Here is a 12,011-nt window from a genome sequence, read left to right on the forward strand (position 1 = left end):
CAATTCCTTGTAAACACTAAATCTATGTAACACTAAATCTAAATCTAAGGGAATACCCTTATTGTTTTTAGAGCAGCTCCTTACTGGAAACCTAGAGAAACTCTGAGATTTAATGAAATGTAGTGAGGAACAGCATATATAAGATGGCTAAAGAATTTATTCACAACAAACAGACATTCTTTTCTTCAGAATTATAAATTTTTATTTATGTAATAATAATAATAAAAATTACCAGAAAAGTGAAAATATCCCCTTTGCCATTATCTGAGCATCCTGAGCCATTTACAGTATAAACACCACCTGCTCATGGTGCAGAATTGGTGTGTGTGTGCCATGCTTATAGACAATATTGCCCTTTGTTGTAAACCAAGAAATTCATCTGTAAAATGCAAGATTTTTTGACAAACACAGCAGTAAAGATTGATCAGAGGCTGATATATAAAATATTTTTCTTCTATTTCATACAAACTGTGAATAAGATATAGTTATGAGAAGTAGTTAGAATCCTAAGTCTTAAAATATTATGTCATAGATACATGAATTAACAGGAAATTATGCTGTAAAGATTATGAAGATTATGTTCAGGGAATGCCAGGTGATTATGAAGAAAATCTAAGTAAATTCCTCCAAGTTGCCTCTTCTATTATGAATTGCTGAGTAACTCTAATCACAAATTAGTGAACTACTAGCATCCTCTCCCAGTGGCATTCATCAAGTAGATGCACCCATCTTGCTTATCACATTTCTAGTAGTGATTGGCAGGGTTCTTCAAAAAGGTCTGAAGAAAAGTTTGTGTTAGTTACACAAATACATATTGGGAAAGGATTGTTCTCCACACAAATGCATAGAAACTTGGTCTCTTAACCAGATTATATCTGGAGTGCTACTTAAAAGCCTAGAAAAGATTTATTTAGACAAAAGGAATTTCTAGAAATATTTCTAGAAATTATTCTTGTTTCACAATAATTATTAGCAAAAAAATTGGAGGTCAGGATGCTATCAAGTAACAGAGCATATTAACTAGATAGCTATAATTTCATAGGAAAAACAGTAGAGTAGGACTAATTTACTGTTAGTAAACTAATAAAAAGTTATCTAAATGAGTAACTTTCATCATCATATTCTAGCTCATCTTCCTCATCATCGTCCAAAAGTCCGTATTTAAATTTGTGATAAATTGTGCCATCCTTGCCCATGTATACAATGTCATCTTCGTCGTCATCATCTTCATAATCTCTGTCTCTATATTCAATCACTTGATCCTCATGGTAGCTGGGATTCTTGTGATAGTTGCTCACAGAGGAAGGAAAGGTTTTGGAGTGATTTGTCAGCTTCTCATATCGTCCTTTATTGACAGGCTGGGTTTTGGTTCGTGCCTTTTTCCAGATGAATACAATGGCTCCAATGACAAGCAGAAGCAAAATGCAAGTGATAACAAATAAAATAGTTTTACTTTTTTGCCCAGGTGGTAGAGTTGTCTGTAATACGCAGTCATCTACAACAGCAAATAAAAACAAAAGAACAACAAAAAAAGGGTGAAATGAGCTTGCATTTGTGTGTGTGTGTGTCTTAAAAGTCTAGTACAGTGTGTCTGCTGCAGTGATAGCAGTCAACAAAACACCTAGCTTTTCTGGTATCACAATGATATTTTTGTTGTTCTTATGCAGCAAGTATGTCGATAAGGTTGTTGGGATATCTGTTCTTCATTATTGTATTTAAAATAATGAGAAAGAAGCTGAAAAGCTAGCAGGTGCACAAATGAAAAGCTAGCAGGTGCACAAATGCAATGAGATTCAGATGTCTCTTCATTGAAGTAAGCTAATTCATAAACCAGTCGGTTTATGAAATGCCAGGCCATTTAACATAGTAGTTGAGAGTGTGAGAAGTTGCCATCTCCAGCACCAGACATAATGGTTGTTATTTGAGTAAAACCTTCCCTATTTTTGATGAAGCAGTAGGAACACACTGTTTATCGATAGCACATTTTTGCTCTAGTCCAGTTTTCAAGCAGCATAATGTCAGCATAATCAACCATAAAACACTTAGCAGTATTCCTGCTTTTCAGCGTGGTCCTACCTTGTGTTTCACTGCAGTCACAGCACTCTGGGGTTTCTCCTGGGTCAGTGTTGCTGCAGCAGGGCAGGCAGCGGCTTTCCTCCAGGAAGAGCTGCATGCTGGCTGGACAGACTGTGCAGTTGAGAGGACCAGGTCCCTTGCACTCAATGCATGAGCTGTCACATCTCTCACACTTGGGTTTGCTCTCCTTCAAACACAGAACACAAGCAATGCACCTCTAATTTTGTGTGATTTGTACCTGACCTGGCAGTTCTGTACTGAAGTAAAATGTGGAATGTCATTGACCATCATGGTTGTCATCTCTAGGCACCTTGGGTGTCAATGTGAAGATACAATACCAAATTCAAAATTTCCTGTTTTCTGATTTCTCAGTGATCTGCTTGTGGGATGTAAAGTGTTGTAAAAGCTTAGAGATCTCACCTAGCTAGGCAGGATGTTAAAATTTACTCATTCTTTTAAGCTTTTTGCGCCAGAAAAGTAAGTGATGTGGAAGAAGCAATATGAAATATTCTGGGGAAAAGCTGAGAGTATGAATTTTCTCTTTACCCAGGGAAGAAGCAGAAGTAAGGATTAAAGGTGGTTGGAAATTTTTTAGCAAAACCGATTACTCTTAGATTATGTGGCTCTTTTTTTCCTATGGAAACAGCTTAGATTCAAATACTCTTCCTAAAGTCCAGGCTTCTGGGAACCTCTGTTTACAGAGACTACCAGTGGTCACTGTGATCACACCTGCCTTGCAGAATGCTCTTAAGTCAGGGGTTTCTGTATTTGCAATGCTCACAGTTCCTGGCCATCTTCACTGTGAACATCTGGAGACTCCAATAAACTTTCACCACCTTTGCAGTTAGGATTGCAAGGCTGTTTATCCTGGATGGAAGAACCTGTGCAAGATTGCAGGATCATAGCTGTTCTTAATTTCTTAGAGTCAAAGCTCTTGCAAAGACCTGCACACCTGTGTGGTCCCCAGCCTCAAATAAGGCTGTTTTCTCAGATGAATGCTATGAAGTAGGACTGTCAAGAAGATATTATAGGAGAGAGAGACTCCAGGGTTTGTAGCATCCCAGGCATGCCTTGCTGCTATATTCTTGAATAAATATCTTTAGAAGGCAATTGGTGTGGAAATCTGGAAGGTGGAATGCCCAGGCTTATGGTGCAGACCCAAACCTTATCCTATTCAATTAAATATACAGCTGTGTTAATTTCAGCCTGTCCTTCTATGGGAGCTTTCTGCCAGAAAAGCTGTCAATCAAAAATGCAGAAGGATTTCTTACAGAAAAGGCATCAGAAATCCAAGAGGAAATCTGTTATATTGGAAGAAAAAAACACTGAATCATTAATGGAACTGATTTGTTCATGTGGTTTTGATATCTTTGTTGACTATAAGGAAACCCCAGAAAGAGAAACAAGGCTTCCCCTGCTAAAAGAGGAAAAAAGTAAGCATACTTAAAGAAAGGCACCATTAAAAACTCACAGAAGAGCCATTGTGCTGTTTGTATTTTTTACAAAAATCCTTGAAGTAGCTACCTTTTGTCCTGGAGTCTCCTGGACTTTGTATTCACCTACGAAACAGTCTGAGTTGCACATTCCATTTAACAAACTGTAGCTCCATACACAAGATGTGCAGCTGAATGCTCCCTTCCCTAGACAGGCAAACAAAACAACAATATTACAACAGGAAATGTCAGCTAACTTCCTTTAAAAATTATATTGACCACTGCTGTGAAGCAAAAGGATGTTTGTCAGCGGCAACAATCATTAGTGAGGACTTCCACATGAAGAGGCTGGTATTAGAAAAAGCTTGTGCCTAGTCTTGGGGTTTTGTGTGCAAACAAAATTTATTTCTTATGTGTTTTGATAATCATGAAAAGATAATTTCACAATCAGTTGTACAGAGAACCTCTGACATATTCAGGAAAATAAATTAGATCACAGCACTGAAGTAAAATGTGGAGAACCTTCTCCAAATTCTGTCCTTCACAAAATCCATACTTACTTGCCCTGTTAACTATTTTCAGACAACCATGAATTAAGTGATGTTTATATTTGAATAGAAGAATAACTTATTTAGTTGCATAAGAAATAAACCATTTTTCACTAGGTACAGCCAGAGGACCATATGCACCTTGTGTGTCAGAGACTCTTTTTAAAGACAGATGCTGCATGCAGTATTTCTGTGAAACACTGAGGGGATGGGTTTGTCTTAAGTATCAAGATGCATCCATCCATTTCCCTGCACACAGACATTTTCTCCCATTTTCTGAAAGGAAGAAAATGAAAATGCAAGGAACTGACATTAGCAGACATTAAACTGCTGAAGTAAGTAACCTTCTATAACACAGAGAACTTCCTAAATTACTGTGCAATGCATGATTTTCCTTACTGCTCTTGACAGACACCATGCTCTTTGCTGATATATCAGCAATGCAGATGCATTTCAGATTGGCTTGTGTTATATAATTCTGTCTTTTTAATGATGATAAAAATTCTGTCCCGTAGTATTTATGCCAAATAATGTGAAAAACAAAGGAGGCGGTCTGTAAATTAAAATGTCTATCTTTTTTTGTTGTAAATCAAAACAAACATATTTCTGCTAATTTTCATAATATTGTTACACAGTTAGGTTGTAAACATTCTTGAATGTGGCTTCATTCTAAGTGCTTCATATATAATTTTGTTGCAATTAGCTATCTGTACTATCCAGTATATCCACTATCCAAAATAGTTTGTGTGTTACAATGCATGGTCTTCTAAGCTGCAGCATGGAACCCATTAGCTATAATCTTGTGTTGTTCAGGTAAAAAAGGACACCAAATGGGTCCAAGAGGATTAATGCTTTTTGTTTCAGAAGTGGTTTAATTAGGAAAATTGAGAAACTAAAACCACTGTCTCACAGAGCCAAATAGACAGTCTCTGAAAATTAACCTTGTGAAATACATAACTATATTAAAAGCATCAAACATCACTGTGCTTTTGATTTCCGTTTTCCTTTCAATCTAGAGATGTGCTTTATGGGTCTTTACTCTTCCCATTGTAGGCTGTAAAGATGTGTAGTTGGAATTAAGTTCCTTGGCTTTCACGGAGTGAAAGAGTAACAGACAGTAGGGCAGCTCAAGGAGTGAGATATTTTTCAGTCATTCTTGATTTTCATGTGAAAAATGGGGTCCATCTCTGTAAGCCCAATTTTTTATGATGAGCATTTTTATGAGAGGCCTGGCTGATGGTAAATTCATTACTGTTCTCCATTTTTGTCCATTCACTGACTTAGCAACATGTGACTTGGTCCTAGCCCTCCCTGTTAAGTGGCTGTCTCTCTATTGGTGCTCTCTGCTGGAAGCAGTTCTGAAGAAATCTTGTCAGGAATTCATATACTTGGTTTCACCTCAGTTATCAATGCAGTAGAAATAAATCAATGGAGCAGGACTGCAACAAGTCACCAAGAGACAGGAAAAGCTCAGCAGCCCCTGGGAGAGGTCTACATCACCTACTGTGGGTGATGGACACCCAGAGTCATGGACAGATTGGTAGCACTGTATGTGGTTAGTGTCTTTGTGAAGTGTTCCCAGATCATGGAACTGAGATTCCAGGTTTTTTGATGACCCCTTTTTTTGCTCAAAGCAGAACATATACTTTTACCGTCACAAGTTAAACAGGAAGAGTGGCATCTCTCACAGACGTTGTTGTCCTTGTTTTCGTAGTAGTACTGAGGACAAGAGCTAACACATTCGTTCGTGGAGTGCAGCAGGTAGAAATACGTATTACAGGAAAGACAGTCTGTGGCTCGAGGCCCCATACACTCCTTACAACTCTTGTGGCATCTCTCACATGATCCAGTGGAATTTTGTGCGAAATACCTGAGATAGATCAGATAGGCGTAGCTTTGCATAAAGGCCAGCTGTGATAGGAAAACCAACATTTGTTTAATCCTTAGCTTTTTATCGTGATTACATCCATGTATAAAAATCATACTAAAATGAACACAGGTGTTTGTAAACTCAGTGGAAATAGAATTAATTTCATTCCCTTTGGCCATTGGAATTCAGCGACAAAGCACGACTCTGTATAGTTTTTACAGCAAAAATTTCTAAAATCTGAGTTGAATTGAGATATAAAGTATTGAAGTAGGGAAGGTGTGTGTGATTTTGCTGAGATATGGTCATTAGAGTTTTCCAGTTTAATGGGAGGGACAGCCAGTGTGATCCATTGAACTCTAGTTTTAATTTAAATGGACCTGAAAGAGAAATCATAGGTTAAAACATTCTAAATTTGAATTTCTCAAAACTGAATTTCCCAAAACACTGAATTCACATTTTGAACTTAAATGGATTAATTATAAAGCTTCTCTCTAGAATTATGAGTGCTCAGTTCAAAGATGTTTTAATGGTTTTTGTTATCACCCGCTGTAAGCATTAACTCAACGCAAAAAAAAAATATAAACTTATCCAAACTTCTCCTCCTTAAGTGGAGGCCAGAGTTGTGCTTGGAGGCTCTTCTCCCTGTACTTGGAGGCTCTTCTGCCTGTGCTCAGTCTGACTGACCTATTACTTAGTATACTTGTTCTGGTTCACACTGTTCTGTACAGAAATAGCCAAGAGCATATTCTGAGCATGTCCACACCACATCTAAGCAGTTCCCATCTGGGCACCAATTTTTTAAGTTTTTTTTTTTAAGTTTTCTACAGGGAAGTGAGGTTTTCCACCATTAGATTACTGTGATAATACAAGAAATTTTCTCCTGAAAACAAAACTCAGTTCTATTTCAGACTGACATGGAATGCTGCAGTGATCTAATTTCTCAAAGCTCTCTCTGTGATGCAGCTCTTAGCGCAAGATCTTGGGCCTTACCCTGCTGGACAATGGGTTACACATCCTTTTCCTTGTCTGTACCAACCCAGTTTGCAGGAAAGGCACTGTGAGCTGTGTTTTCCAGTGCAAGTGTCACAGGTGCTGTGGCATGCAGAACATTGCCTCTCGGTGCTGTCAGCGTAATATCCATTTGGGCATGTTTCAACACAGGTTCTGTCTGCAGAGACAACAATGCAAAGTAGCACATCATATTCAGTATTTACTACTATAAAATATCTCATGCAGCTGTGCTAGAGGAAACTCTATCAGCCCGAGGTGCTGATAGATAATGTACTGTTGGGGAACAGTAATTACTTTTTGATTCTTGTAAATTCATTAGTCCTCATTTCTGTGTTTTATGCATATTAGCAAGCTCTTCAAGACAGGCACGTTTTTATCTTTGTGAAAAATAAAGTAGCATAATAATGAACAGCAGATGTGATTTCCTTCATATAATCAAAAGTAGTAAGGCAGGTTTTTATCTGCATTGCTGTTTTCCATAGATTTCACTTTAAGCATCAATCTAATTTCATTCTGTGTAGATGATGAATCTGATGGTAAATTTGAGATTTAATGATATTTGTTTACTGATCTTTACCCTTGTCTGTGACTTCTACATTATGTTATCGAATTAAATGTCTTTAATGCTGCAAAGCCAGATAAGCCCCACTTTTTTCAGTCGTAGTAGGAATCCTGAATGAGAAGTTAGTAGTGTTGGAATTAGCTGCAAGTGCATAAACCTAATAAAGTAGTAGATTACAAGCTGCTTGTGCTTGTTACATATTTGTCTTGATAATTTTGCTGCTTGGGTTGCAATTGGGCAAAGGAACTTTCAGGTTCAGAGTTTTTTCATTTTATTCTCAGTTCCAATATCTTTATCTGCATTTGTCCATCAACTTTACCATTTGTAATGGTGCAAAACAGCTGAGTGTGTTGATAAAAAAGGTAAGTCTGATGCAAGGTCTCAGAAATACAGGAATGTAAAATAATGCTTTAGAATTAGACTAAAAAAGCTTAGGTTCACTTTTAATTTACACTAGTTTTTAGCTCTTTCCTGCATGAAGAATTATTTAATATTTTTTTCTCCCAATGATTTTCTAAAATTTTTGTTTGCTTTTAGAAGAATATGTAGAGAAGAAATGTTTTATTATGGGGATTTTATAATTTTTTTCCTGTTTGTTTCTGAGACTGTATAGTCTTAAACCTACTCTCTGCTCCCAAGTTAGGAAAGAAATTTTGCACCTTAGCCACCCATTAGATGCTGTCTTAATGATCCCTTTTAAAAGTTGTTTAAGTATTCCTTTGCTCATCAGATTGCTGCAGGGATTAAAGAGGCCAACATGAAAATGTGCACATTTTATAGATACATTAACAGCAGCAACAACAACAACAAACCTAAGGATAGCTCTCTTTTAAAGTCTTTGTAGGAAACAATAGAAGAGTACATACCAACTAAGTGAAACATCCACGTTTTGTTCAGTGGTGGTGTTTGTTGCTATTTAGAAATCCTGCATTAGTCCTGTGAGCCCCGGCAAGCCCTTCCTCACAAAGTTTCCACATAGCCCTGCTGAAGAAATTATCTCTGCACAATTTAACGACTTGTCCTGTCCTCCTTACAGTATTTAGATTGGTTGATGCAGCCCAAATTCTTTGCAAATATGACAAAAACGTGTCTATTCCATGCTTTCTGTGTAGAATGAAATCTAGAGGCAGTAGAGAGATACTTACTGAGAAGATATCGGTTATTTACACAGCTAAGACACTGGTGTTCAGTAGGTCCTGAGCAGTGGAAGCATTTCTTGTGGCAGGATTTGCAGGTCTGAGTCTCCTCAAGGTAGTACTCAGTGGGAGGACAGTATCCAGATAACATACAGTGCCCATCATGGTTCAATATCCACCCATTTCTGCAAGTTAGGCAGGTGGTGGAAGAAGAACAAGTCTGGCATGTCCTGTTGCATGCTGAAAAGGACAAACAGTAGGAATTTCACCTTTTCTGAATTTGTCTCAGAGTGTTATTACAGCTTTAATTTTTGAAGGAACAGCTGTAATCTCAGGGTGAAAGCCTGTGGGAAGTAATTTTCAATCTTATGCAAGGAGTTCCTTAGGTTTGCTTTTGCATCAACACTGCTTTTCACTGCAACAGTGAATAGCGTCTCCAGCAATTCTCAGCGATTCTGTAGCCATTCTCAGCATTTTACCACAATGGTTGCCTTGAATAATAAACATAAGTATCCTGACTACCTCCCTCTCCGCTTTCTTCAAATTTTGCTAATCTACAGTAAGCCAGATTCTTTTTCTGCCTTAGCTGTCCTCTTCAACTCCAAGACACTGGTAACAACATTAGCTGTCACATGCAGGCCCTTAGGGGATGACCCTTAAATAGACCCACTTGTATCTCAGTACTCTTCTGGGGAAAACAACAGTTGCCAACCTTGGCAGTCTTTGGAGGCTTCTTCATAGTAACTCCCCTCAGGGCACTCTTTAAAACACATGCCATTGTAGAGGACAAATAAGTTGAAAGTGCATGCTGTGCAGTCATCAGAATCTGGCCCGTTGCAGTCCTTGCAGTCGGCATGGCAGGGAAAGCAGTGCTTGTCTTCAGGGTAGAAGCGTGAAGGGCATTCCCGTACACACTTCCCGTCGTGCAGGAAAAACTCGTCCATACACTCTGCAGGGAACAGCAGAACATCGGTAAGCAAGTGGGCAGCAAATGCTGACCTAAGTGCAAGAGAAGGTAGGTCCTAGGAAACATTACATTCTGGATTGTATGTCATGACAGAAGTCATCAGAACACCTTGAGAAGGTAGGACTTCCTTTTTTAAATCTTTCTCCTCCAAAAGACCTATATTGGCCCAACCCTCAAATGGTATCTTCTGCGTTACAGCAAGAAACTCTGAAAAAAGTCATTTGCTCAGCTTTGGTGATATAAACCAAACCATTTCACACTAATATGTAGATGGCCTTTTTCTGACATTTTTCTGCATTATGAACTTCCTGCAAAATCACGAATGTACATATCTGAAATTTTGTTTAGTTTATTATTGAAATATGGGTTTACCTAGACTGTATTGACCTAAAGGGTTGTCTTTGCCTAGAGCTGTGAATAAGTTGCTTTTTTATTGTGAGTATTTGGTTTAACATGTTTGTTTATGGTTTGGTTTGTTGATTGTTGTTTTTTTATTTCATCCATGTTTATGTTTCTAGAATGGCTTGCTCAAATTAACCATCCTTAATATTTTGGGGGGGGGGGTGGGGTGAGGGGGAATTTTGGAGGGGGGGTTGCAGTTAGCCTCATCTGAGTACCAAAGACTTTTCTAATACCTTTCTTTCCAGGGGTTTCTTTCTCTAACAGGAGTGGTCATTTGCAAAAATGGTAAAGAGGTGTGAAGTTCAACTATGCTAGGAAAGAAACATTCTGTATTTCACATTGGGGCACATATCCAAGTTTTTAACATTGGATACATTAGATCAAAAATAAAATCAAACTAGCAGGAGTCTCTGAAGAACCACAGGACCAGGCAAAGCAATGTGAAATCTTTACAGATCATTACTGTACATTTAGTCTCATCATAATCTATTCTAGAGATTAACAATGATACGCACATCACTTTTTTTTTTTTTTGCCCATTACTGAATTCGCATTTGGTTTTCTGCCAGTCTCTATTCAGACAGATCCAGGTGGATTTTATTCTACACAACAGCAGTTCTTTGTAATACCTGTGTGTAGTAAACCCCATAGATTTAGGAAAAGCACCATGGAGAATATGAACAATAGAAATGCTGAAACAGCAAAAGAAAATTCCTGTTTCCCTGTCCTCCGCCCTTAACCTATCTCTGTAACCCTATAAGGCAATGTCATGTTAACCCCTTACCATTGGTCAAGCTTGGATCCTTTCCAACCCTATAAAAGAAGCATACTGTACCCCATTAGTTGAGAAAGAAGAAGAGCAGAGACCCTTCACGGACCTCCCCAAATAAAGCCATCTCCGAGGAACAGCCTGCGCCTTCTCCTTCTCCTCTCTCTCCGTCTGCTGCAGCCTCAAGCCCAGGGCACCACTACCTAGCAAGCAAAGCTGAAACCCTAAGAGCTTGCAATCCCTATAGAGCTGATAATCACCATGCTTGCTAGATGGTAGCCCCACGGCTTTGGCATGAGTGAGCCAGCTTTGGGTACCCAGTCCCTACTCAGGGACTGAGCTCCTGAGCCCTATTGCTCTGCTTTATAATAACGCCAATGAGAGGTTATTACCTGTGCATATTTCATTGTGAATACATTCCTGACACATTTCAGGGCAATGTTTGCAGATTCCTTCAGAGGCAATATGCTTCTCTGAACAAGCAGATTTACATTCCCAGTGCTCCAGAAGCAAAGGACTTTTACAGGACAGGCATTGGGTGGCACTTCCCATGCATGTCTTACAGGATCCACTGCATTCCTTGCAAGTCTCAGAATCATTAAAATATCCCCTATGGAATGAAAAAAACATAAAGCAAACAGTTGGTCACTCCAGGCTATGAGAATTACAACTCTAAATGAGACTCTCACAGCACATACACTTCACTAGATTGAACAGGTTTCTAACACAATTTTTTTCCCATCTTCCGCTTAACTTCCCCTGTGTCTGAAAGCAGAAAATATACATGGTTAGTGCTATGTGAAGGCTTTCCTTTCTTCTTGTACCTGCTGTCTAAGTGATGTTGAAATTTATGTCTTTATTTCCCCCTTACATGGGATAGAAAGATATATAACATTTGGGAAAACATGCAGTCTCTAGTCTTGTGCAGCTGACCTGCAATACTGATATCAAGGAAAGAAAGAGAAGGGTAACCTCGGTGGCTCTAGAGAGGAGAAAGAGAAGAGATAACTCTGGAAATGTGAAAGGTAGGAAAAATGAGGGCAGGGATTGAAAATAACAAAAAAAAGCAGGATATTGACATAACACCTTGCCTTAGTGACAGCAGGCTAGAGATGGCAAAGCGGGAGTACATTTTGCTGGTATCTGTGGTGTGAGAGCAAATGTGGAGAGCCACTGCTGGGAGTACTAGTCATAAATACAGAAAAAAATCTGTGCCCCTGCTTCAGGTAAAGATGCA

At 38.6% G+C, this 12,011-nt stretch overlaps 1 protein-coding gene across 1 annotated transcript in view; it reads right to left on the bottom strand.

Moving 5' to 3' along the window:
• Window positions 1-1,091: 1,091 nt before the first annotated feature.
• PCSK5 (proprotein convertase subtilisin/kexin type 5) overlaps window positions 1,092-12,011 on the bottom strand; it is a 227,494-nt gene continuing 216,574 nt past the window's right edge. The window contains exons 30-37 of the mRNA XM_066568788.1: window positions 11,167-11,384; window positions 9,349-9,585; window positions 8,646-8,876; window positions 6,918-7,095; window positions 5,710-5,927; window positions 3,601-3,716; window positions 2,077-2,263; window positions 1,092-1,495 (exon numbers count right to left, since the gene is read on the bottom strand). Of these exons, the coding sequence (XP_066424885.1) occupies window positions 1,092-1,495; window positions 2,077-2,263; window positions 3,601-3,716; window positions 5,710-5,927; window positions 6,918-7,095; window positions 8,646-8,876; window positions 9,349-9,585; window positions 11,167-11,384 (1,789 nt within the window). The remainder of the gene's footprint in view (window positions 1,496-2,076; window positions 2,264-3,600; window positions 3,717-5,709; window positions 5,928-6,917; window positions 7,096-8,645; window positions 8,877-9,348; window positions 9,586-11,166; window positions 11,385-12,011) is intronic.

Source organism: Molothrus aeneus, chromosome Z, assembly GCF_037042795.1.
Source record: "Molothrus aeneus isolate 106 chromosome Z, BPBGC_Maene_1.0, whole genome shotgun sequence".
NCBI classification, from domain to species: domain Eukaryota; kingdom Metazoa; phylum Chordata; class Aves; order Passeriformes; family Icteridae; genus Molothrus; species Molothrus aeneus.